Source organism: Pseudophryne corroboree, chromosome 6 (genome assembly GCF_028390025.1).
Source record: "Pseudophryne corroboree isolate aPseCor3 chromosome 6, aPseCor3.hap2, whole genome shotgun sequence".
NCBI lineage: Eukaryota > Metazoa > Chordata > Amphibia > Anura > Myobatrachidae > Pseudophryne > Pseudophryne corroboree.
This window is the reverse complement of record NC_086449.1, coordinates 840,696,392-840,720,767: the sequence shown is the minus strand read 5'-3', so window position 1 is coordinate 840,720,767 and position 24,376 is coordinate 840,696,392. Positions and strand designations below refer to the sequence as shown.

The following is a 24,376-nucleotide window of genomic DNA, read 5'->3' as shown; positions in this document are numbered from 1 at the left end:
AAGAGTGAGTGGACATAAGGACTGTCTGTATTACACGTGTCCTGAGAGTGAGGGGACACAGGGACCGTCTGTATTACACGTGTCCTGAGAGTGAGCGGACACAGAGACTCTCTGTATTACATGTGTTCTGAGAGTGAGGAGACACCAGGACTGTCTGTATTACATGTGCCCTGAGAGTGAAGGGACACCAGGACTGTCTGTATTACATGTGCCCTGAGAGTGAGGGGACACCGGGACTGTCTATATTACACGTGACCTGAGAGTGAAGGGACGCTGGTACTGTCTGTATTACACGTGTCCTAAGAGTGAGGGGACACCGGGACTGTTTGTATTACACGTGTCCTGAGAGTGAGGAGACACCAGGACTGTCTGTATTACATGTGCCCTTAGAGTGAAGGGACACTGGGACTGTCTATATTACATGTGTCCTGAGAGTGAGGAGACACCGGGACTGTCTGTATTACATGTGACCTGAGAGTGAGGGGACACCGGGACTGTCTATATTACATGTGCCCTGAGAGTGAGGGGACACTGGGACTGTCTGTATTACACGTGTCCTGAGAGTGAGGGGACACTGGGACTGTCTGTATTACATGTGTCCTGAGAGTGAGGGGACACCGGGACTGTCTGTATTACATGTGCCCTGAGAGTGAGGGGACACTGGGACTGTCTGTATTACACGTGTCCTGAGAGTGAGGGGACACCAGGACTGTCCGTATTACATGTATCCTGAGAGTGAGGAGACACCGGGACTGTCTGTATTACATGTGTTCTGAGAGTGAGGAGACACCAGGACTGTCTGTGTTACATGTGCCCTGAGAGTGAGGAGACACCGGGGCTGTCTGTATTACACTTGTCCTGAGAGTGAGAGGACCCCGGGACTGTCTGTATTACACGTGTCCTGAGAGTGAGGGGACACCGGGACTGTCTGTATTACATGTGTCCTGAGAGTGAGGGGACACCGGAACTGTCTGTATTACATGTGTCCTGAGAGTGAGGGGACACCGGGACTGTCTGTATTACATGTGCCCTGAGAGTGAGGGGACACCGTGACTGTCTGTATTACACGTGTCCTGAGAGTGAGGGGACACCGGGACTGTCCGTATTACATGTATCCTGAGAGTGAGGAGACACCGGGACTGTCTGTATTACACGTGTCCTGAGAGCGAGGGGACACCGGGACTGTCTGTATTACATGTGTCCTGTGAGTGAGGGGACACTGGGACTGTCTGTATTACACGTGACCTGAGAGTGAGGAGACACTGGGACTGTCTGTATTACATGTGTCCTGAGAGTGAGGAGACACCGGGACTGTCTGTATTACACGTGTCCTGGGAGTGAGGGGACATAAGGACTGTCTGTACTACACGTGTCCTAAGAGTGAGGGGACACCGGGACTCTTTGTATTACACGTGTCCTGAGAGTGAGGAGACACCGGTACTGTCTGTATTACATGTGTCTTGAGAGTGAGGGGACACCGGGACTGTCTATATTACATGTGTCCTGAGAGTGAGGAGACGCCGGGACTGTCTGTATTACATGTGTCCTGAGAGTGAGGGGACACTGGTACTGTCTGTATTACACGTGTCCTAAGAGTGAGGGGACATAAGGACTGTCTGTATTACATGTGTCCTGAGAGTGAGGGGACACCGGGACTGTCTATATTACACGTGTCCTGAGAGTGAGGGGACACCGAGACTGCCTATATTACATGTGTTCTGAGAGTGAGGAGACACCAGGACTGTCTGTGTTACATGTGCCCTGAGAGTGAGGGGACACTGGGACTGTCTGTATTACACGTGTCCTGAGAGTGAGGGGACACCGAGACTGTCTGTATTACATGTGCCCTGAGAGTGAGGGGACACTGGGACTGTCTGTATTACATGTGTTCTGAGAGTGAGGAGACACCAGGACTGTCTGTGTTACATGTGCCCTGAGAGTGAGGGGACACTGGGACTGTCTGTATTACATGTGTCCTGAGAGTGAGGGGACACTGGGACTGTCTGTATTACATGTGTCCTGAGAGTGAGGGGACACCGGGACTGTCTGTATTACACGTGTCCTGAGAGTGAGGGGACACAGGGACCATCTGTATTACACGTGTCCTGAGAGTGAGCGGACACCGAGACTCTCTGTATTACATGTGTTCTGAGAGTGAGGAGACACCAGGACTGTCTGTATTACATGTGCCCTGAGAGTGAAGGGACACCGGGACTGTCTGTATTACATGTGCCCTGAGAGTGAGGGGACACCGGGACTGTCTGTATTACACGTGACCTGAGAGTGAGGGGACACTGGTATTGTCTGTATTACACGTGTCCTAAGAGTGAGGGGACACCAGGACTGTCTGTGTTACATGTGCCCTGAGAGTGAGGGGACACTGGGACTGTCTGTATTACATGTGTTCTGAGAGTGAGGAGACACCAGGACTGTCTGTGTTACATGTGCCCTGAGAGTGAGGGGACACTGGGACTGTCTGTATTACATGTGTCCTGAGAGTGAGGGGACACCAGGACTGTCTGTATTACATGAGTCCTGAGAGTGAGGGGACACCGGGACTGTCTGTGTTACATGTGCCCTGAGAGTGAGGGGACACTGGGACTGTCTGTATTACACGTGTCCTGAGAGTGAGGGGACACAGGACTGTCTGTGTTACATGTGCCCTGCTAGTGAGGGGACACTGGGACTGTCTGTATTACACGTGTCCTGAGAGTGAGGGGACACCAGGACTGTCTGTGTTACATGTGCCCTGAGAGTGAGGGGACACTGGGACTGTCTGTATTACATGTGTCCTGAGAGTTAAGGGACACAGGGACTGTCTGTATTACACGTGTCCTGAGAGTGAGGGGACACCGGGACTGTCTGTATTACATGTGTCCTGAGAGTGAGGGGACACCGGGACTGTCTGTATTACATGTGTCCTGAGAGTGAGGGGACACCGGGACTGTCTGTATTACATGTGCCCTGAGAGTGAGGGGACACCGGGACTGTCTGTATTACATGTGACCTGAGAGTGAGGGGACACCGGGACTGTCTGTATTACACGTGTCCTGAGAGTGAGGGGATACCGGGACTGTCTGTATTACACGTGTCCTGAGAGTGAGGGGACACCGGGATTGTCTGTATTACACGTGTCCTAAGAGTGAGGGGACATAAGGACTGTCTGTATTACATGTGCCCTTAGAGTGAAGGGACACTGGGATTGTCTATATTACATGTGTCCTGAGAGTAAGGAGACACCGGGCCTGTCTGTATTACACGTGACCTGAGAGTGAGGGGACACCGGGACTGTCTATATTACACGTGTCCTGAGAGTGAGGGGACACCGAGACTGCCTGTATTACATGTATCCTGAGAGTAAGGGGCACCGGGAATGTCTGTATTACATGTGTCCTGAGAGTGAGGAGACACCGGGACTGTCTGTATTACACGTGTCCTGGGAGTGAGGGGACATATGGACTGTCTGTACTACACGTGTCCTGAGAGTGAGGGGACAATGGGACTGTCTGTATTACATGTGTCCTGAGAGTGAGGAGACACCGGGACTGTCTATATTACATGTGTCCTGAGAGTGAGGGGACACAGGGACTGTCTGTATTACATGTGTCCTGAGAGTGAGGGTACACAGGGACTATCTGTATAACACGTGTCCTGAGAGTGAGGGGACACAGGGACCGTCTGTATTACACGTGTCCTAAGAGTGAGTGGACATAAGGACTGTCTGTATTACACGTGTCCTGAGAGTGAGGGGACACAGGGACCGTCTGTATTACACGTGTCCTGAGAGTGAGCGGACACCGAGACTCTCTTTATTACATGTGTTCTGAGAGTGAGGAGACACTGGGACTGTCTGTATTACATGTGCCCTGAGAGTGAGGGGACACCGGGACTGTCTATATTACACGTGACCTGAGAGTGAAGGGACGCTGGTACTGTCTGTATTACACAAGTCCTAAGAGTGAGGGGACACCGGGACTGTTTGTATTACACGTGTCCTGAGAGTGAGGAGACAACTGGACTGTCTGTATTACATGTGTCTTGAGAGTGAGGGGACACCGGGACTGTCTATATTACATGTGTCCTGAGAGTGAGGGAACACCGGGACTGTCTGTATTACTCGTGTCCTGAGAGTGAGGAGACACCGGGACTGTCTGTCTGTATTACACGTGTCCTGAAAGTGAGGAGACACCGGGACTGTTTGTATTACACATGTCCTGAGAGTGAGGGGACACCTGGACTGTCTGTATTACACGTGTCCTGAGAGTGAGGGGACACAGGGACAGTCTGTATTACACGTGTCCTGAGAGTGAGGAGACACCAGGACTGTCTGTATTACATGTGCCCTTAGAGTGAAGGGACACCGGAACTGTCTGTATTACATGTGTCCTGAGAGTGAAGGGACACTAGGACTGTCTATATTACATGTGTCCTGAGAGTGAGGGGACACCGGAACTGTTTGTATTACACGTGTCCTGAGAGTGAGGGGACACCGGGACTGTCTATATTACACGTATCCTGAGAGTGAGGGGACACCGAGACTGCCTGTATTACACGTGTTCTGAGAGAGAGGAGACACCAGGACTGTCTGTGTTACATGTGCCCTGAGAGTGAGGGGACACTGGGACTGTCTGTATTACACGTATTCTGAGAGTGAGGGGACACCGGGACTGTCTGTATTACATGTGCCCTGAGAGTGAGGGGACACTGGGACTGTCTGTATTACATGTGACCTGAGAGTGAGGAGACACCGGGACTGTCTGTATTACACGTGTCCTGAGAGTGAGGGGACACAGGGACTGTCTGTATTACACGTGTCCTGTGAGTGAGGAGACACAGGGACAGTCTGTATTACACGTGTCCTGAGAGTGAGGGGACACCGGGACTGTCTGTATTACACGTGTCCTTAGAGTGAGGGGACACCGGGATTGTCTGTATTACATTTGTCCTGAGAGTGAGGAGACATCGGGTCTGTCTGTATTACAAGTGCCCTGAGATTGAGGAGACACCGGGACTGTCTGTATTACACGTGCCCTGAGATTGAGGAGACACCGGGACTGTCTGTGTTACATGTGTCCTGAGAGTGAGGGGACATTCGGGACTGTCTGTATTACATGTATCCTGAGAGTGAGGGGACATCGGGACTGTCTGTATTACATGTATCCTGAGAGTGAGGAGGCACCGGAACTGTCTGTATAACACGTGTCCTGAGAGTGAGGGGACACCGGGACTGTCTGTATTACATGTGTCCTGAGAGTGAGGGGACACCGGGACTGTCTGTATTACATGTGCCCTGAGAGTGAGGGAGTGAGGGGACACCGGGACTGTCTTTATTACATGTGTCCTGAGAGTGAGGAGACACCGGGACTGTCTGTATTACACGTGTCCTGAGAGTGAGGGGACACCGGTACTGTTTGTATTACATGTGTCCTGAGAGTGAGGGGACACTTGGACTGTCTGTATTACACGTGACCTGAGAGTGAGGAGACACTGGGACTGTCTGTATTACATGTGTCCTGAGAGTGAGGAGACACCGGGAGTGTCTATATTACATGTGACCTAAGAGTGAGGGGACACCGGCACTGTCTGTATTACATGTGTCCTGAGATTAAGGGATCACCGGGATTGTCTGTATTACACGTGTCCTGAGAGTGAGAAGACACCGGGACTGTCTGTATTACACGTGTCCTGAGAGTTTAGAGACACCGGGACTGTCTGTATTACACGAGTCCTGAGAGTGAGGGGACATAAGGACTGTCTGTATTACATGTGTCCTGAGAGTGAGAGGACACCGGGACTGTCTGTATTACATGTACCCTGAGAGTGAGGAGACACCGGGACTGGCTGTATTACATGTGTCCTGAGAGTGAGGGGACACCAAGACTGTCTGTATTACACGTGTCCAGAGAGTGAGGGGACACCAGGACTGTCTGTGTTACATGTGTCTTGAGAGTGAGGGGACACCGAGACTGTCTGTATTACATGTGTCCTGAGAGTGAGGGGACACCGGGATTGTCTGTATTACATGTGTCCTGAGAGTGAGGGGACACCGGGACTGTCTGTATTACATGTGTCCTGAGGCTGAGGGGACACCGGGACTGTCTGTATTACATGTGACCTGAGAGTGAGGGGACACCGGGACTGTCTGTATTACATGTGTCCTGAGAGTGAGGGGACATCGGTACTGTATGTATTACACGTGTCCTGAGAGTGAGGGGACACCGGGTCTGTCTGTATTACATGTGTCCTGAGAGTGAGGGGACACTGGGACTGTCTGTAATACACGTGACCTGAGAGTGAGGGGGACACCGGGACTGTCTGTATTACACGTGTCCAGAGAGTGAGGGGACACCGGGACTGTCTGTACTACACGTGTCCTGAGAGTGAGGGGACACCGGGACTGTCTGTATTACATGTATCCTGAGAGTGAGGAGACACCGGGACTGGCTGTATTACATGTGTCCTGAGAGTTAAGGGACACCGAGACTGTCTGTATTACATGTATCCTGAGAGTGAAGGGACACCGAGACTGTCTGTACTACACGTGTCCTGAGAGTGAGGAGACACCAGGACTGTCTGTATTACATGTGTCCTGAGAGTGAGGAGACACCGGGACTGCCTGTATTACCTGTGTCCTGAGAGTGAGGGGACACGGGGACTGTCTGTATTACACGTGCCCTGAGAGTGAGAGGACACCGGGACTGTCTGTATTACACGTGTCCTGAGAGTGAGGGGACACTGGGACTGTCTGTATTACATGTGTCCTGAGAGTGAGGAGACACCAGGACTGTCTGTATTACACGTGACCTGAGAGTGAGGGGACACCGGGACTGTCTGTATTACACGTGTCCTGAGAGTGAGAGGACACCGGGACTGTCTGTATTACACGTGTCCTGAGAGTGAGGGGACACTGGGACTGTCTGTATTACATGTGTCCTGAGAGTGAGGAGACACCAGGACTGTCTGTATTACATGTGTCCTGAGAGTGAGGAGACACCGGGACTGCCTGTATAACCTGTGTCCTGAGAGTGAGGGGACACCGGGACTGTCTGTATTACACGTGCCCTGAGAGTGAGAGGACACCGGGACTGTCTGTATTACACGTGTCCTGAGAGTGAGGAGACACCGGGACTGCCTGTATTACCTGTGTCCTGAGAGTGAGGAGACACCAGGACTGTCTGTATTACATGTGTCCTGAGAGTGAGGAGACACCAGGACTGTCTGTATTACATGTGTCCTGAGAGTGAGGAGACACCAGGACTGTCTGTATTACATGTGTCCTGAGAGTGAGGAGACACCAGGATTGTCTGTATTACACGTGTCCTGAGAGTGAGGGGACACCGGGACTGTCTGTATTACATGTGTCCTGAGAGTGAGGGGACACCGGGACTGTCTGTATTACATGTGTCCTGAGAGTGAGGGGACACCGGGACTGTCTGTATTACATGTGTCCTGAGAGTGAGGGAACACCGGGACTGTCTGTATTACATGTGTCCTGAGAGTGAGGGGACACCTCCTTTGTCCCCAACTTTGGGGTACTGGAAAATAGAATGCATTGAACATAAAACCGTTATACATTGTAAGTCATATATTAGGGTACAGTCCGGTAACATTGAAGAGGTTTTTTTATAATAAGTATGAGAGATGTGCTGAGAGCTGGGGTGAATCTGGTTTGGGTCAGATCCACTGATCCCCTTTTCTGTAACATGGGGTGGGTTTAATAAATCATCCGCACAAGAACTACAGTATCAGGTGGCTGCTAGTTTATTAAAGCTGAGGAACAGAATGTTACGGTGGCATGGTATAGATAGATGGTATGGTAGTACGGTGCAGATTGGTGGTAGCTCGTGCACCGGCAGGAGGTTGCGGTGGCATGGTGCAGATTGGTGGTACCTCGTGCACTGATGGGAGGTTATGGTGGCATGGTGCAGATTGGTGGTACCACATGTGAAGATTGATGGTAACACGTGCACCGACGGGAGCGTACGGTGAAGATTAGTTGAACCAGATGTGCACGAACAGAGAGGCTGGAACGATGCTCTGACCGTGTTTATTCAGCAGCGGAACGTGACGATATCCTGCAATAAAGTTACAGCGACAATAAGAAATGGATGTAATGTGAGGGAGAGGAGAGGCTGTAATTACTGCGGTGTACACGGCCAGGTTCCCTCTGTACATCAGTGTCCTCCCGTCATCACACTGTAGAGTATTGCTGAGCGCTGTGTAGGAGCCGCGTGACGCGGATGGCGTCAGGCGCTTCTACTGTATAACACTGTGCCATGCTCTCACTGAGCGGCGCTGCAGACACCTTGTGGCGCCCTATAAATGACAGCGTATAATAATAACATTCTTACCTCTACTGATGCTGCGTAACGGGAGTGTGTACTGTCCCAGGAATTCATTGGAAATGAGCGTCAGCTGGTCCTGAACGCAGAACCTCAGCAGCGCCAGCTCCGGAACCTGCACTGAGAATGTGATCGTCTGGTTCCACTGAGGGTTAAAAGCTGGACAGAGACACACAGGGCATTAATATGTACCTACCTACAGTCCCTATACCCGCGCTGGCTGCAGCAACATGTACCTACCTACAGTCCCTATACCCGCGCTGGCTGCAGCAACATGTACCTACCTACAGTCCCTATACCCGCGCTGGCTGCAGCAACATGTACCTACCTGCAGTCCCTATACCCGCGCTGGCTGCAGCAACATGTACCTACCTGCAGTCCCTATACCCGCGCTGGCTGCAGCAACATGTACCTACCTACAGTCCCTATACCCGCGCTGGCTGCAGCAACATGTACCTACCTACAGTCCCTATACCCGCGCTGGCTGCAGCAACATGTACCTACCTACAGTCCCTATACCCGCGCTGGCTGCAGCAACATGTACCTACCTACAGTCCCTATACCCGCGCTGGCTGCAGCAAAGTGTACCTACCTACAGTCCCTATACCCGCGCTGGCTGCAGCAACGTGTACCTACCTACAGTCCCTATACCCGCGCTGGCTGCAGCAAAGTGTACCTACCTACAGTCCCTATACCCGCGCTGGCTGCAGCAACATGTACCTACCTACAGTCCCTATACCCGCGCTGGCTGCAGCAAAGTGTACCTACCTACAGTCCCTATACCCGCGCTGGCTGCAGCAACATGTACCTACCTACAGTACCTATACCCGCGCTGGCTGCAGCAACATGTACCTACCTACAGTCCCTATACCCGCGCTGGCTGCAGCAACGTGTACCTACCTACAGTCCCTATACCCGCGCTGGCTGCAGCAAAGTGTACCTACCTACAGTCCCTATACCCGCGCTGGCTGCAGCAACGTGTACCTACCTACAGTCCCTATACCCGCGCTGGCTGCAGCAAAGTGTACCTACCTACAGTCCCTATACCCGGGCTGGCTGCAGCAACATGTACCTACCTACAGTACCTATACCCGCGCTGGCTGCAGCAACATGTACCTACCTACAGTCCCTATACCCGCGCTGGCTGCAGCAACATGTACCTACCTACAGTCCCTATACCCGCGCTGGCTGCAGCAAAGTGTACCTACCTACAGTCCCTATACCCGGGCTGGCTGCAGCAACATGTACCTACCTACAGTCCCTATACCCGCGCTGGCTGCAGCAACATGTACCTACCTACAGTCCCTATACCCGCGCTGGCTGCAGCAACATGTACCTACCTACAGTCCCTATACCCACGCTGGCTGCAGCAACATGTACCTACCTACAGTCCCTATACCCGCGCTGGCTGCAGCAACATGTACCTACCTACAGTCCCTATACCCGCGCTGGCTGCAGCAACATGTACCTACCTACAGTCCCTATTGCCCCCATGCTGGCTGCAGCAACATGTACCTACCTACAGTCCCTATACCCGCGCTGGCTGCAGCAAAGTGTACCTACCTACAGTCCCTATACCCGCGCTGGCTGCAGCAACATGTACCTACCTACAGTACCTATACCCGCGCTGGCTGCAGCAACATGTACCTACCTACAGTCCCTATACCCGCGCTGGCTGCAGCAACATGTACCTACCTACAGTCCCTATACCCGCGCTGGCTGCAGCAACATGTACCTACCTACAGTCCCTATACCCGCGCTGGCTGCAGCAACATGTACCTACCTACAGTCCCTATTGCCCCCATGCTGGCTGCAGCAACATGTACCTACCTACAGTCCCTATACCCACGCTGGCTGCAGCAACGTGTACCTACCTACAGTCCCTATACCCGCGCTGGCTGCAGCAACATGTACCTACCTACAGTCCCTATACCCGCGCTGGCTGCAGCAACATGTACCTACCTACAGTCCCTATACCCGCGCTGGCTGCAGCAACGTGTACCTACCTACAGTCCCTATACCCGCGCTGGCTGCAGCAAAGTGTACCTACCTACAGTCCCTATACCCGCGCTGGCTGCAGCAACATGTACCTACCTACAGTCCCTATACCCGCGCTGGCTGCAGCAAAGTGTACCTACCTACAGTCCCTATTGCCCCCATGCTGGCTGCAGCAAAGTGTACCTACCTACAGTCCCTATACCCGCGCTGGCTGCAGCAAAGTGTACCTACCTACAGTCCCTATACCCGCGCTGGCTGCAGCAAAGTGTACCTACCTACAGTCCCTATACCCGCGCTGGCTGCAGCAAAGTGTACCTACCTACAGTCCCTATACCCGCGCTGGCTGCAGCAAAGTGTACCTACCTACAGTCCCTATACCCGCGCTGGCTGCAGCAACATGTACCTACCTACAGTCCCTATACCCGCGCTGGCTGCAGCAACATGTACCTACCTACAGTACCTATACTGCGCTGGCTGCAGCAACGTGTACCTACCTACAGTCCCTATTGCCCCCATGCTGCCTGCAGCAACATGTACCTACCTACAGTCCCTATACCGCGCTGGCAGCTGCAACTTTATTCTCTAAGTAATATTGTACAATATATGTACGTCCAGCCCCTAACGAGGAAACGCTGCACCAATTCCAGCCCCTAACGAGGAAACGCTGCACCAATTCCAGCCCCTAACGAGGAAACGCTGAACTAATTCCAGCCCCTAACGAGGAAACGCTGCACCAATTCCAGCCCCATACGAGGAAACGCTGCGCCAATTCCAGCCTCTAAAGAGGAAACGCTGCGCCAATTCCAGCCTCTAAAGAGGAAACGCTGAGCCAATTCCAGCCTCTAACGAGGAAACGCTGCGCCAATTAAAAATAGTTCTAGTAGATTATGTGCGACATTGCTGGAACGGATGGAACCTCGTCTGCCCTGTAGGGGTGACACCCTGTGAGCCGGGTTTTGTTTTCTCTTTTTACTTATTACAACTGTAAATCTAGAGGCTAAATTGTCAAAATCTGGCAACTGCCTGCAAATCGTACCTATTCTATTTACCCCTTAGGTGTACATTTAAGATTGAGTCATTCTGGAGAGACACTGGGGCTTACGATAGAAGGGGGGCTGGCTGGGAAGACAAAAAGAGGCTGGTTGGGGAGACCGAAAGGGGCTGGCTGGAGAGAGAGGTAAGGAGGTTGACTGGAGAGTCACTGAGCATACGGAGAGACAAAAGACAGCTGGCTGGAGAGACACTGCGGGACTGGAGACAGAAGGAGGCTGGCTGGAGAGACACTGCGGGACTGGAGACAGAAGGAGGCTGGCTGGAGAGACACTGCGGGACTGGAGACAGAAGGAGGCTGGCTGGAGAGACACTGCGGGACTGGAGACAGAAGGAGGCTGGCTGGAGAGACACTGCGGGACTGGAGACAGAAGGAGGCTGGCTGGAGAGACACTGCGGGACTGGAGACAGAAGGAGGCTGGCTGGAGAGACACTACGGGACTGGAGACAGAAGGAGACTGGCTGGAGAGACACTGCGGGACTGGAGACAGAAGGAGGCTGGCTGGAGAGACACTGCGGGACTGCAGACAGAAGGGGGCTGGCTGGAGAGACACTGCGGGACTGGAGACAGGAGGAGGCTGGCTGGAGAGACACTGCGGGACTGGAGACAGAAGGAGGCTGGCTGGAGAGACACTGCGGGACTGGAGACAGGAGGCTGGCTGGAGAGACACTACAGGACTGGAGACAGAAGGAGGCTGGCTGGAGAGACACTACAGGACTGGAGACAGAAGGAGGCTGGCTGGAGAGACACTGCAGGACTGGAGACAGAAGGAGGCTGGCTGGAGAGACACTGCAGGACTGGAGACAGAAGGGGGCTGGCTGGAGAGACACTGCGGGACTAGAGACAGAAGGAGGCTGGCTGGAGAGACACTGCGGGACTGGAGACAGAAGGGGGCTGGCTGGAGAGACACTGCGTGACTAGAGACAGAAGGAGGCTGGCTGGAGAGACACTGCGGGACTGGAGACAGAAGGGGGTTGGCTGGAGAGACTGCGTGACTAGAGACAGAAGGAGGCTGGCTGGAGAGACACTGCAGTACTGGAGACAGAAGGAGGCTGGCTGGAGAGACACTGAGGGGTAAATGTACTAACATGGCAGCAACTAATGTTAGCAACCAATAATATTCTACTCTCATTTATCTAGCACCTTCTAGAATATAATACCTGTAATCTGATTGGTTGCTATGGGCAACATCCCAAATTAAATAGAACTCCCATGTTAGTAAATTTACCCATGAGCGTCTGAGAGACACTGTGGGGCTAGAGACATAAGGAGGCTGGCTGGAGAGACACTGCGGGACTGGAGACAGAAGGAGGCTGGCTGGAGAGACACTGCGAGACTAGAGACAGAAGGAGGCTGGCTAGAGAGACACTGCAGGACTGGAGACAGAAGGAGGCTGGCTGGAGAGACACTGCGGAACTGGAGACAGAAGGAGGCTGGCTGGAGAGACACTGCGGGACTAGAGACAGAAGGAGGCTGGATAGAGAGACACTGCGGGACTGGAGACAGAAGGAGGCTGGCTGGAGAGACACTGCGGGACTGGAGACAGAAGGAGGCTGGCTGGAGAGACACTGCGGGACTAGAGACAGAAGGAGGCTGGTTAGAGAGACACTGCGGGACTGGAGACAGAAGGAGGCTGGCTGGAGAGACACTGCGGGACTGGAGACAGAAGGAGGCTGGCTGGAGAGACACTGCGGGGCTGGAGACAGAAGGGGGCTGGCTGGAGAGACACTGCGGGACTAGAGACAGAAGGAGGCTGGCTGGAGAGACACTGCGGGACTGGATACAGAAGGGGGCTGGCTGGAGAGACACTGCGGGACTAGAGACAGAAGGAGGCTGGCTGGAGAGACACTGCGGAACTGGAGACAGAAGGAGGATGGCTGGAGAGACACTGCGGGACTGGAGACAGAAGGAGGCTGGCTGGAGAGACACTGTGGGACTGGAGACAGAAGGAGGCTGGCTGGAGATACACTGCGGGACTGGAGACAGAAGGAGGCTGGCTGGAGAGACACTGCGGGACTGGAGACAGAAGGAGGCTGGCTGGAGAGACACTGCGGGACTGGAGACAGAAGGAGGCTGGCTGGAGAGACACTGTGGGACTGGAGACAGAAGGAGGCTGGCTAGAGAGACACTGCGGGACTGGAGACAGAAGGAGGCTGGCTAGAGAGACACTGCGGGACTGGAGACAGAAGGAGGCTGGCTGGAGAGACACTGCGGGACTAGAGACAGAAGGAGGCTGGCTAGAGAGACACTGCGGTACTGGAGACAGAAGGAGGCTGGCTGGAGAGACACTGCGGGACTGGAGACAGAAGGAGGCTGGCTGGAGAGACACTGCGGGACTAGAGACAGAAGGAGGCTGGCTGGAGAGACACTGTGGGACTGGAGACAGAAGGAGGCTGGCTGGAGAAACACTGCAGGACTAGAGACAGAAGGAGGCTGGCTGGAGAGACACTGCGGGGCTGGAGACAGAAGGGGGCTGGCTGGAGAGACAGGGTGGCTGGAAAGAGAGAAGGAGGCTGGCTGGAGAGACACAGCGGGACTGGAGACAGAAGGAGGCTGGCTAGAGAGACATTGCGGTACTGGAGACAGAAGGGGGCTGGCTGGAGAGACACTGCGGTACTGGAGACAGAAGGAGGCTGGCTGGAGAGACACTGCGGGACTAGAGACAGAAGGAGGCTGGCTGAAGAGACACTGTGGGACTGGAGACAGAAGGAGGCTGGCTGGAGTGACACTGCGGGGCTGGAGACAGAAGGGGGCTGGCTTGAGAGACACTGCAGGACTGGAGACATAAGGGGGCTGGCTGGAGAGACACTGCGGGACTGGAGACAGAAGGAGGCTGGCTGGAGAGACACTGCGGGGCTGGAGACAGAAGGGGGCTGGCTTGAGAGACACTGCAGGACTGGAGACATAAGGAGGCTGGCTGGAGAGACACTGCGTGACTAGAGACAGAAGGAGGCTGGCTGGAGAGACACTGTGGAACTGGAGACAGAAGGGGGCTGGCTGGAGAGACAGGGTAGCTGGGAAGAGAGAAGGAGGCTGGCTGGAGAGACACTGCGGGACTGGAGACAGAAGGAGGCTGGCTGGAGAGACAGGGTGGCTGGGAAGAGAGAAGGAGGCTGGCTGGAGAGACACTGCGGGACTGGAGACAGAAGGAGGCTGGCTGGAGAGACAGGGTGGCTGGGAAGACAGAAGGGGGCTGGCTGGAGAGACACTGTGGGACTGGAGACAGAAGGGGGCTGGCTGGAGAGACAGGGTGGCTGGGAAGAGAGAAGGAGGCTGGCTGGAGAGACACTGCGGGACTGGAGACAGAAGGAGGCTGGCTGGAGAGACACTGCGGGACTGGAGACAGAAGGGGGCTGGCTGGAGAGACACTGCGTGACTAGAGACAGAAGGAGGCTGGCTGGAGAGACACTGCGGGACTGGAGACAGAAGGGGTCTGGCTGGAGAGACAGGGTGGCAGGGAAGAGAGAAGGAGGCTGGCTGGAGAGACACTGCGGGACTAGAGACAGAAGGAGGCTGGCTGGAGAGACACTGCGGGACTGGAGACAGAAGGGGGCTGGCTGGAGAGACACTGCGTGACTAGAGACAGAAGGAGGCTGGCTGGAGAGACACTGCGGGACTGGAGACAGAAGGGGGTTGGCTGGAGAGACACTGCGTGACTAGAGACAGAAGGAGGCTGGCTGGTTAGACACTGCAGTACTGGAGACAGAAGGAGGCTGGCTGGAGAGACACTGAGGGGTAAATGTACTAACATGGCAGCAACTAATGTTAGCAACCAATAATATTCTACTCTCATTTATCTAGCACCTTCTAGAATATAATACCTGTAATCTGATTAGTTGCTATGGGCAACATCCCAAATTAAATAGAACTACCATGTTAGTAAATTTACCCATGAGCGTCTGAGAGACACTGTGGGGCTAGAGACATAAGGAGGCTGGCTGGAGAGACACTGCGGGACTGGAGACAGAAGGAGGCTGGCTGGAGAGACACTGCGAGACTAGAGACAGAAGGAGGCTGGCTAGAGAGACACTGCAGGACTGGAGACAGAAGGAGGCTGGCTGGAGAGACATTGCGGGACTGGAGACAGAAGGAGGCTGGCTGGAGAGACACTGCGGGACTAGAGACAGAAGGAGGCTGGATAGAGAGACACTGCGGGACTGGAGACAGAAGGAGGCTGGCTGCAGAGACACTGCGGGGCTGGAGACAGAAGGGGGCTGGCTGGAGAGACACTGCGGGACTAGAGACAGAAGGAGGCTGGCTGGAGAGACACTGCGGGACTAGAGACAGAAGGAGGCTGGCTGGAGAGACACTGCGGGACTGGATACAGAAGGGGGCTGGCTGGAGAGACACTGCGGGACTGGAGACAGAAGGAGGCTGGCTGAAGGGACACTGCGGAACTGGAGACAGAAGGAGGCTGGCTGGAGAGACACTGCGGGACTGGAGACAGAAGGAGGCTGGCTGGAGAGACACTGTGGGACTGGAGACAGAAGGAGGCTGGCTGGAGATACACTGCGGGACTGGAGACAGAAGGAGGTTGGCTGGAGAGACACTGCGGGACTGGATACAGAAGGAGGCTGGCTGGAGAGACACTGCGGTACTGGAGTCAGAAAGAGGCTGGCTGGAGAGACACTGTGGGACTGGAGACAGAAGGAGGCTGGCTAGAGAGACACTGCGGGACTGGAGACAGAAGGAGGCTGGCTAGAGAGACACTGCGGGACTGGAGACAGAAGGAGGCTGGCTGGAGAGACACTGCGGGACTAGAGACAGAAGGAGGCTGGCTGGAGAGACACCGTGGGACTGGAGACAGAAGGAGGCTGGCTGGAGAGACACTGCAGGACTAGAGACAGAAGGAGGCTGGCTGGAGAGACACTGCGGGGCTGGAGACAGAAGGGGGCTGGCTGGACAGACAGGGTGGCTGGGAAGAGAGAAGGAGGCTGGCTGGAGAGACACTGCGGGACTGGAGACAGAAGGAGGCTGGCTAAAGAGACACTGCGGTACTGGAGACAGAAGAGGGCTGGCTGGAGAGACACTGCGGTACTGGAGACAGAAGGAGGCTGGCTGGAGAGACACTGCGGGACTAGAGACAGAAGGAGGCTGGCTGAAGAGACACTGCGGGACTGGAGACAGAAGGAGGCTGGCTGGAGAGACACTGCGGGACTGGAGACAGAAGGAGGCTGGCTGGAGAGACACTGTGGGGCTGGAGACAGAAGGGGGCTGGCTGGAGAGACACTGCGGGACTGGAGACAGAAGGGGGCTGGCTGGAGAGACAGGGTGGCTGGGAAGAGAGAAGAAGGATGGCTGGAGAGACACTGCGGGACTGGAGACAGAAGGAGGCTGGCTGGAGAGACAGGGTGGCTGGGAAGAGAGAAGGAGGCTGGCTGGAAAGACACTGTGAGACTGGAGACAGAAGGAGGCTGGCTGGAGAGACAGGGTGGCTGGGAAGACAGAAGGGGGCTGGCTGGAGAGACACTGCGGGACTGGAGACAGAAGGGGGCTGGCTGGAGAGACAGGGTGGCTGGGAAGAGAGAAGGAGGCTGGCTGGAGAGACGCTGCGGGACTGGATACAGAAGGAGGCTGGCTGGAGAGACAGGGTGGCTGGGAAGAGAGAAGGAGGCTGGCTGGAGAGACACTGCGGGACTGGAGACAGAAGGGGGCTGGCTGGAGAGACTGCGGGACTGGAGACAGAAGGAGGCTGGCTGGAGAGACAGGGTGGCTGGGAAGACAGAAGGAGGCTGGCTGGAGAGACACTGCGGGACTGGAGACAGAAGGAGGCTGGCTGGAGAGACAGGGTGGCTGGGAAGACAGAAGGAGGCTGGCTGGAGAGACACTGCGGGACTGGAGATAGAAGGAGGCTGGCTGGAGAGACAGGGTGGCTGGGAAGACAGAAGGAGGCTGGCTGGAGAGACACTGCGGGACTAGAGACAGAAGGTGGCTGGCTGGAGAGACAGGGTGGCTGGGAAGACAGAAGGAGGCTGGCTGGAGAGACTGCGGGACTGGAGACAAAAGGAGGCTGGCTGGAGAGACAGGGTGGCTGGGAAGAGAGAAGGAGGCTGGCTGGAGAGACACTGCGGGACTAGAGACAGAAGGAGGCTGGCTGGAGAGACAGGGTGGCTGGGAAGACAGAAGGAGGCTGGCTGGAGAGACACTGCGGGACTGGAGACAGAAGGAGGCTGGCTGGAGAGACAGGGTGGCTGGGAAGAGAGGAGGAGGCTGGCTGGAGAGACACTGCGGGACTGGAGACAGAAGGAGGCTGGCTGGAGAGACAGGGTGGCTGGGAAGAGAGAAGGAGGCTGGCTGGAGAGACACTGCGGGACTGGAGACAGAAGGAGGCTGGCTGGAGAGACAGGGTGGCTGGGAAGAGAGAAGAAGGCTGGCTGGAGAGACACTGCGGGACTGGAGACAGAAGGAGGCTGGCTGGAGAGACAGGGTGGCTGGGAAGACAGAAGGGGGTTGGCTGGAGAGACACTGCGGGACTGGAGACAGAAGGAGGCTGGCTGGAGAGACAGGGTGGCTGGGAAGAGAGAAGGAGGCTGGCTGGAGAGACACTGCGGGACTGGAGACAGAAGGAGGCTGGCTGGAGAGACAGGGTGGCTGGGAAGAGAGAAGGAGGCTGGCTGGAGATAGAAGGAGGCTGGCTGGAGAGACAGGGTGGCTGGGATGAGAGAAGGAGGCTGGCTGGAGAGACACTGCGGGACTGGAGACAGAAGGAGGCTGGCTGGAGAGACACTGCGGGACTGGAGACAGAAGGAGGCTGGCTGGAGAGACAGGGTGGCTGGGAAGAGAGAAGGAGGCTGGCTGGAGAGACACTGCGGGACTGGAGACAGAAGGAGGCTGGCTGGAGAGACAGGGTGGCTGGGAAGAGAGAAGGAGGCTGGCTGGAGATAGAAGGAGGCTGGCTGGAGAGACAGGGTGGCTGGGAAGAGAGAAGGAGGCTGGCTGGAGAGACACTGCGGGACTGGAGACAGAAGGAGGCTGGCTGGAGAGACAGGGTGGCTGGGAAGAGAGAAGGAGGCTGGCTGGAGATAGAAGGAGGCTGGCTGGAGAGACAGGGTGGCTGGGAAGAGAGAAGGAGGTTGGCTGGAGAGACACTGCGGGACTGGATACAGAAGGAGGCTGGCTGGAGAGACACTGCGGTACTGGAGTCAGAAAGAGGCTGGCTGGAGAGACACTGTGGGACTGGAGACAGAAGGAGGCTGGCTAGAGAGACAGGGTGGCTGGGAAGAGAGAAGGAGGCTGGCTGGAGATAGAAGGAGGCTGGCTGGAGAGACAGGGTGGCTGGGAAGAGAGAAGGAGGCTGGCTGGAGAGACACTGCGGGACTGGAGACAGAAGGAGGCTGGCTGGAGAGACAGGGTGGCTGGGAAGAGAGAAGGAGGCTGGCTGGAGATAGAAGGAGGCTGGCTGGAGAGACAGGGTGGCTGGGAAGAGAGAAGGAGGCTGGCTGGAGAGACACTGTGGGACTGGAGACAGAAGGAGGCTGGCTGGAGAGACAGGGTGGCTGGGAAGAGAGAAGGAGGCTGGCTGGAGAGACACTGACAATCCTTCTGATTGGACAGATAGCTAAGACAACAAGCTTTTGTCACAAGTGGGTAAATTTAATATGTGGCGGTTTTACAATCCGCTGATTTACAACCGCCCAAACTGACAAGAAACCTCAGAAATACCAGACCAGAATAAAGCATTGGCTCATCGTCTGTATGTAGTATATAGAGACCCTTCATTTTGTAGGCGCCCGCTTTACAAACCGCAGAAATACCGTCCAATATAAATGAAGGGGCCGGCTTAAATAGCAAAATCACCGAATACCACAAAACCCACGCTTAGTAAATACACCCCTTGGATGGACTCCAATAGAGCGAAACATCGCCACCAGACTTCCGCCATCGATAGGAAAACCATCCACAATCAGTAGCAAACCATCGATGGTCATGGTCTGTTGGTACGGCAGCTGCCACAACCCGATATTAGACCTATGCGCTGTAGCTCGTCAGACGTATCTGATTATCACGCCTCATACTCGTGCACAGAATAGAAATAACTCACCATTACTTCTCCTGACTTGGGTTTGCTTGCTGCATTCATCCCGCGGAGCGCCATAGATCTGTAGGATAACGACGGGGTCCGCTGTGTTACTCGTGGATAAACTGCACGGAGGTAAGAGCGAACCGCTGATCACCTGGAAAACATGACAGCGCCTGTCAGAGCTCTGGATCTATCCCTGAAGGGTACACACGGAGAGACGCAATCTGACTACAATGCTTAGAAATGAAGGGCCTAATTCAGACCTGATCACAGCAGCAAATCTGTTTGCTAATGGGCAAAACCATGGGGGTAATTCAGATCTGATTGCTGCTGTGTTTTCGCCCAGTGCACACCTGTAACTGAGCAGCCCTGCCTCCTATCTGCCCAGGGCACACCTGTAACTGAACCACACTGCCCCCTATCTGCCCAGGACGCACCTGTAACTGAACCACACTGCCCCCTATCTGCCCAGGGCACACCTGTAACTGAGCAGCACTGCCCCCTATCTGCCCAGGACGCACCTGTAACTGAACCACACTGCCCCCTATCTGCCCAGGGCACACCTGTAACTGAACCACACTGCCCCCTATCTGCCCAGGACGCACCTGTAACTGAACCACACTGCCCCCTATCTGCCCAGGGCACACCTGTAACTGAGCAGCACTGCCCCCTATCTGCCCAGGGCACACCTGTAACTGAACCACACTGCCCCCTATCTGCCCAGGACGCACCTGTAACTGAGCCACTCTGCCCCCTATCTGCCCAAGGTACACCTGTAACTGAGCCACACTGTCCCCTATCTGCCCAGGACGCACCTGTAACTGAGCCACTCTGACCCCTATCTGCCCAAGGTACACCTGTAACTGAACCACACTGCCCCCTATCTGCCCAGGATGCACCTGTAACTGAGCCACTCTGCCCCCTATCTGCCCAAGGTACACCTGTAACTGAACCACACTGCCCCCTATCTGCCCAGGGTACACCTGTAACTGAACCATACTGCCCCCTATCTGCCCAGGACGCACCTGTAACTGAACCACACTGCCCCCTATCTGCCCAGGGCACACCTGTAACTGAACCACACTGCCCCCTATCTGCCCAGGGTACACCTGTAACTGAGCCACTCTGCCCCCTATCTGCCTAGGGTACACCTGTAACTGAGCCACACTGCCCTCTATCTGCCTAGGGCACACCTGTAACTGAACCACGCTGCCCCCTATCTGCCCAGGGCACACCTGTAACTGAACCACACTGCCCCCTATCTGCCCAGGGTACACCTGTAACTGAGCCACACTGCCCCCTATCTGCCCAGGGAACACCTGTAACTGAACCACACTGCCCCCTATCTGCCCAGGGTACACCTGTAACTGAGCCACACTGCCCCCTATCTGCCCAGGGTACACCTGTAACTGAGCCACACTGCCCCCTATCTGCCCAGGGTACACCTGTAACTGAGCCACACTGTCCCCTATCTGCCCAGGGCACACCTGTAACTGAACCACACTGCCCCCTATCTGCCCAGGGTACACCTGTAACTGAGCCACACTGCCCTCTATCTGCCCAGGGCACACCTGTAACTGAACCACACTGCCCCCTATCTGCCCAGGGTACACCTGTAACTGAGCCACACTGCCCTCTATCTGCCCAGGGCACACCTGTAACTGAGCCACACTGCCCTCTATCTGCCCAGGGCACACCTGTAACTGGAACACACTGCCCCCTATCTGCCCGGGCACACCTGTAACTGAGCAGCCCTGCCCCCTATCTGCCCAAGGTACACCTGTAACTGAGCCACACTGCCCCCTATTTACCCAGGGCACACCTGTAACTGAGTAGCTCTGCCCCCTATCTGCGCAGGGCACACCTGTATCTGAGCAGCACTGCCCTCTATCTACGCAGGGCACACCTGTAACTCAGCAGCACTGCCCCCTATCTGCCCAGGGCACACCTGTATCTGAGCGGAACTGCCCCCTATCTGCCCAGGACTCACCTGTAACTGAGCCACACTGCCCCCTATCTGCCCAGGACGCACCTGTAACTGAGCAGTCCTGCCCCCTATCTGCCCAGGACACACCTGTAACTGAGCAGGACTGCCCCCTATCTGCCCAGGACGCACCTGTAACTGAGCCACACTGCCCCCTATCTGCCCAGGGTGCACCTGTAACTGAGCAGCACTGCCCTCTATCTGCCCAGGGCGCACCTGTGACTGAGCAGCACTGCCCCCTATCTGCCCAGGGCACACCTGTAAATGAGCCACACTGCCCCCCATCTGCCCAGGGCACACCTGTATCTGAGCAGCACTGCCCCCTATCTGCCCAGGGTGCACCTGTAACTGAGCAGCACTGTCCCCTATCTGCCCAGGACGCGCCTGTAACTGAGCCACACTGCCCCCTATCTGCCTAGGGCACAACTGTAACTGAGCAGCCCTGCCCCCTATCTGCCCAGGGCACACCTGCAACTGAACCACACTGCCCCATATCTGCCCAGGGCACACCTGTAACTGAGCCACACTGCCCCCTATCTGCCCAGGGCACACCTGTAACTGAACCACACTGCCCCGTATCTGCCCAGGGCACACCTGTAACTGAACCACACTGCCCCCTATCTGCCCAGGGCACACATGTAACTGAGCCACACTGTCCCCTATCTGCCCAGGGCACACCTGTATCTAAGCCACACTGCCCCCTATCTGCCCAGGGCACACCTGCAACTGAGCCACACTGCCCCCTATCTGCCCAGGGCACACCTGTAACTGAACCACACTGCCCACTATCTGCCCAGGGTACACCTGTACCTGAGCCACACTGCCCCCTATCTGCCCAGGGTACAACTCTAACTGAGCCACACTGCCCCCTATCAGCCCAGGGCGCACCTGTAACTGAGCAGCACTACCCCCTATCTGCCCAGGGTACACCTGTAACGGAACCACACTGCCCCCTATCTGCCCAAGGCAAAACAGTAACTGAGCCACACTGCCCCCTATCTGCCCAGGGCACACCTGTAACTGAGCCACACTGCCCCCTATCTGCCCAAGGCACACCAGTAACTGAGCCACACTGCCCCCTATCTGCCCAGGGCACACCTGTAACTGGGCCACACTGCCCCCTATCTGCCCAAGGCACACCAGTAACTGAGCCACACTGCCCCCTATCTGCCCAGGGCACACCTGTAACTGAGCCACACTGCCCCCTATCTGCCCAAGGCACACCAGTAACTGAGCCACACTGCCCCCTATCTGCCCAGGGCACACCTGTAACTGGGCCACACTGCCCCCTATCTGCCCAAGGCACACCAGTAACTGAGCCACACTGCCCCCTATCTGCCCAGGGCACACCAGTAACTGAGCCACACTGCCCCCTATCTGCCCAGGGCACACCTGTAACTGAACCACACTGCCCCCTATCTGCCAAGGCACACCTGTAACTGAGCCACACTGCCCCCTATCTGCCCAGGGCGCACCTGTAACTGAGCCACACTGCCCTCTATCTGCCCAGGACGCACCTGTAACTGGGCCACACTGCCCCCTATCTGCCCAGGGCACACCTGTAACTGAGCCGCACTGCCCCCTATCTGCCCAGGGCACACCTGTAACTGAACCACACTGCCCACTATCTGCCCAGGGTACACCTGTACCTGAGCCACACTGCCCCCTATCTGCCCAGGGTACAACTCTAACTGAGCCACACTGCCCCCTATCAGCCCAGGGCGCACCTGTAACTGAGCAGCACTACCCCCTATCTGCCCAGGGTACACCTGTAACGGAACCACACTGCCCCCTATCTGCCCAAGGCAAAACAGTAACTGAGCCACACTGCCCCCTATCTGCCCAGGGCACACCTGTAACTGAGCCACACTGCCCCCTATCTGCCCAAGGCACACCAGTAACTGAGCCACACTGCCCCCTATCTGCCCAGGGCACACCTGTAACTGGGCCACACTGCCCCCTATCTGCCCAAGGCACACCAGTAACTGAGCCACACTGCCCCCTATCTGCCCAGGGCACACCTGTAACTGAGCCACACTGCCCCCTATCTGCCCAAGGCACACCAGTAACTGAGCCACACTGCCCCCTATCTGCCCAGGGCACACCTGTAACTGGGCCACACTGCCCCCTATCTGCCCAAGGCACACCAGTAACTGAGCCACACTGCCCCCTATCTGCCCAGGGCACACCAGTAACTGAGCCACACTGCCCCCTATCTGCCCAGGGCACACCTGTAACTGAACCACACTGCCCCCTATCTGCCAAGGCACACCTGTAACTGAGCCACACTGCCCCCTATCTGCCCAGGGCGCACCTGTAACTGAGCCACACTGCCCTCTATCTGCCCAGGACGCACCTGTAACTGGGCCACACTGCCCCCTATCTGCCCAGGGCACACCTGTAACTGATCAGCCCTGCCCCCTATCTGCCCAAGGCACACCTGTAACTGAGCCACACTGCCCCCTATCTGCCCAGGGCACACCTGTAACTGAACCACACTGCCCCCTATCTGCCAAGGCACACCAGTAACTGAGCCACACTGCCCCCTATCTGCCCAGGGCACACCTGTAACTGAACCACACTGCCCCCTATCTGCCCAGGACGCACCTGTAACTGGCCCACACATCCCCCTGTCTGCCAAGGGCACACCTGTAACTGAGCAGCACTGCCCCCTATCTGCCCAGGGCACACCTGTAACTGAACCACACTGCCCCCTATCTGCCCAGGGCACACCTGTAACTGAGCCACACTGCCCCCTATCTGCCCAGGGCACACCTGTAACTGAACCACACTGCCCCCTATCTGCCCAGGACGCACCTGTAACTGGCCCACACATCCCCCTGTCTGCCAAGGGCACACCTGTAACTGAGCAGCCCTGCCCCCTATCTGCCCAGGGCACACCTGTAACTGAGCCACACTGTCCCTATCTGCCCAGGACGCACCTGTAACTGAGCCACACTGCCCCCTATCTGCCCAGGGTA

At 55.9% G+C, this 24,376-nt stretch overlaps 1 protein-coding gene across 4 annotated transcripts in view; it reads right to left on the bottom strand.

Moving 5' to 3' along the window:
• Nucleotides 1-7,738: 7,738 nt before the first annotated feature.
• Nucleotides 7,739-24,376, bottom strand: part of PLCZ1 (phospholipase C zeta 1) — a 138,762-nt gene continuing 122,124 nt past the window's right edge. For all 4 annotated transcript variants that reach the window (XM_063930642.1, XM_063930645.1, XM_063930643.1 and 1 more), the window contains 3 exons: nucleotides 19,433-19,565; nucleotides 8,352-8,501; nucleotides 7,739-8,075 (listed from right to left, as the gene is read on the bottom strand). In XM_063930642.1, the coding sequence (XP_063786712.1) occupies nucleotides 7,993-8,075; nucleotides 8,352-8,501; nucleotides 19,433-19,565 (366 nt within the window). In that variant the 3' untranslated portion in view covers nucleotides 7,739-7,992. The remainder of the gene's footprint in view (nucleotides 8,076-8,351; nucleotides 8,502-19,432; nucleotides 19,566-24,376) is intronic.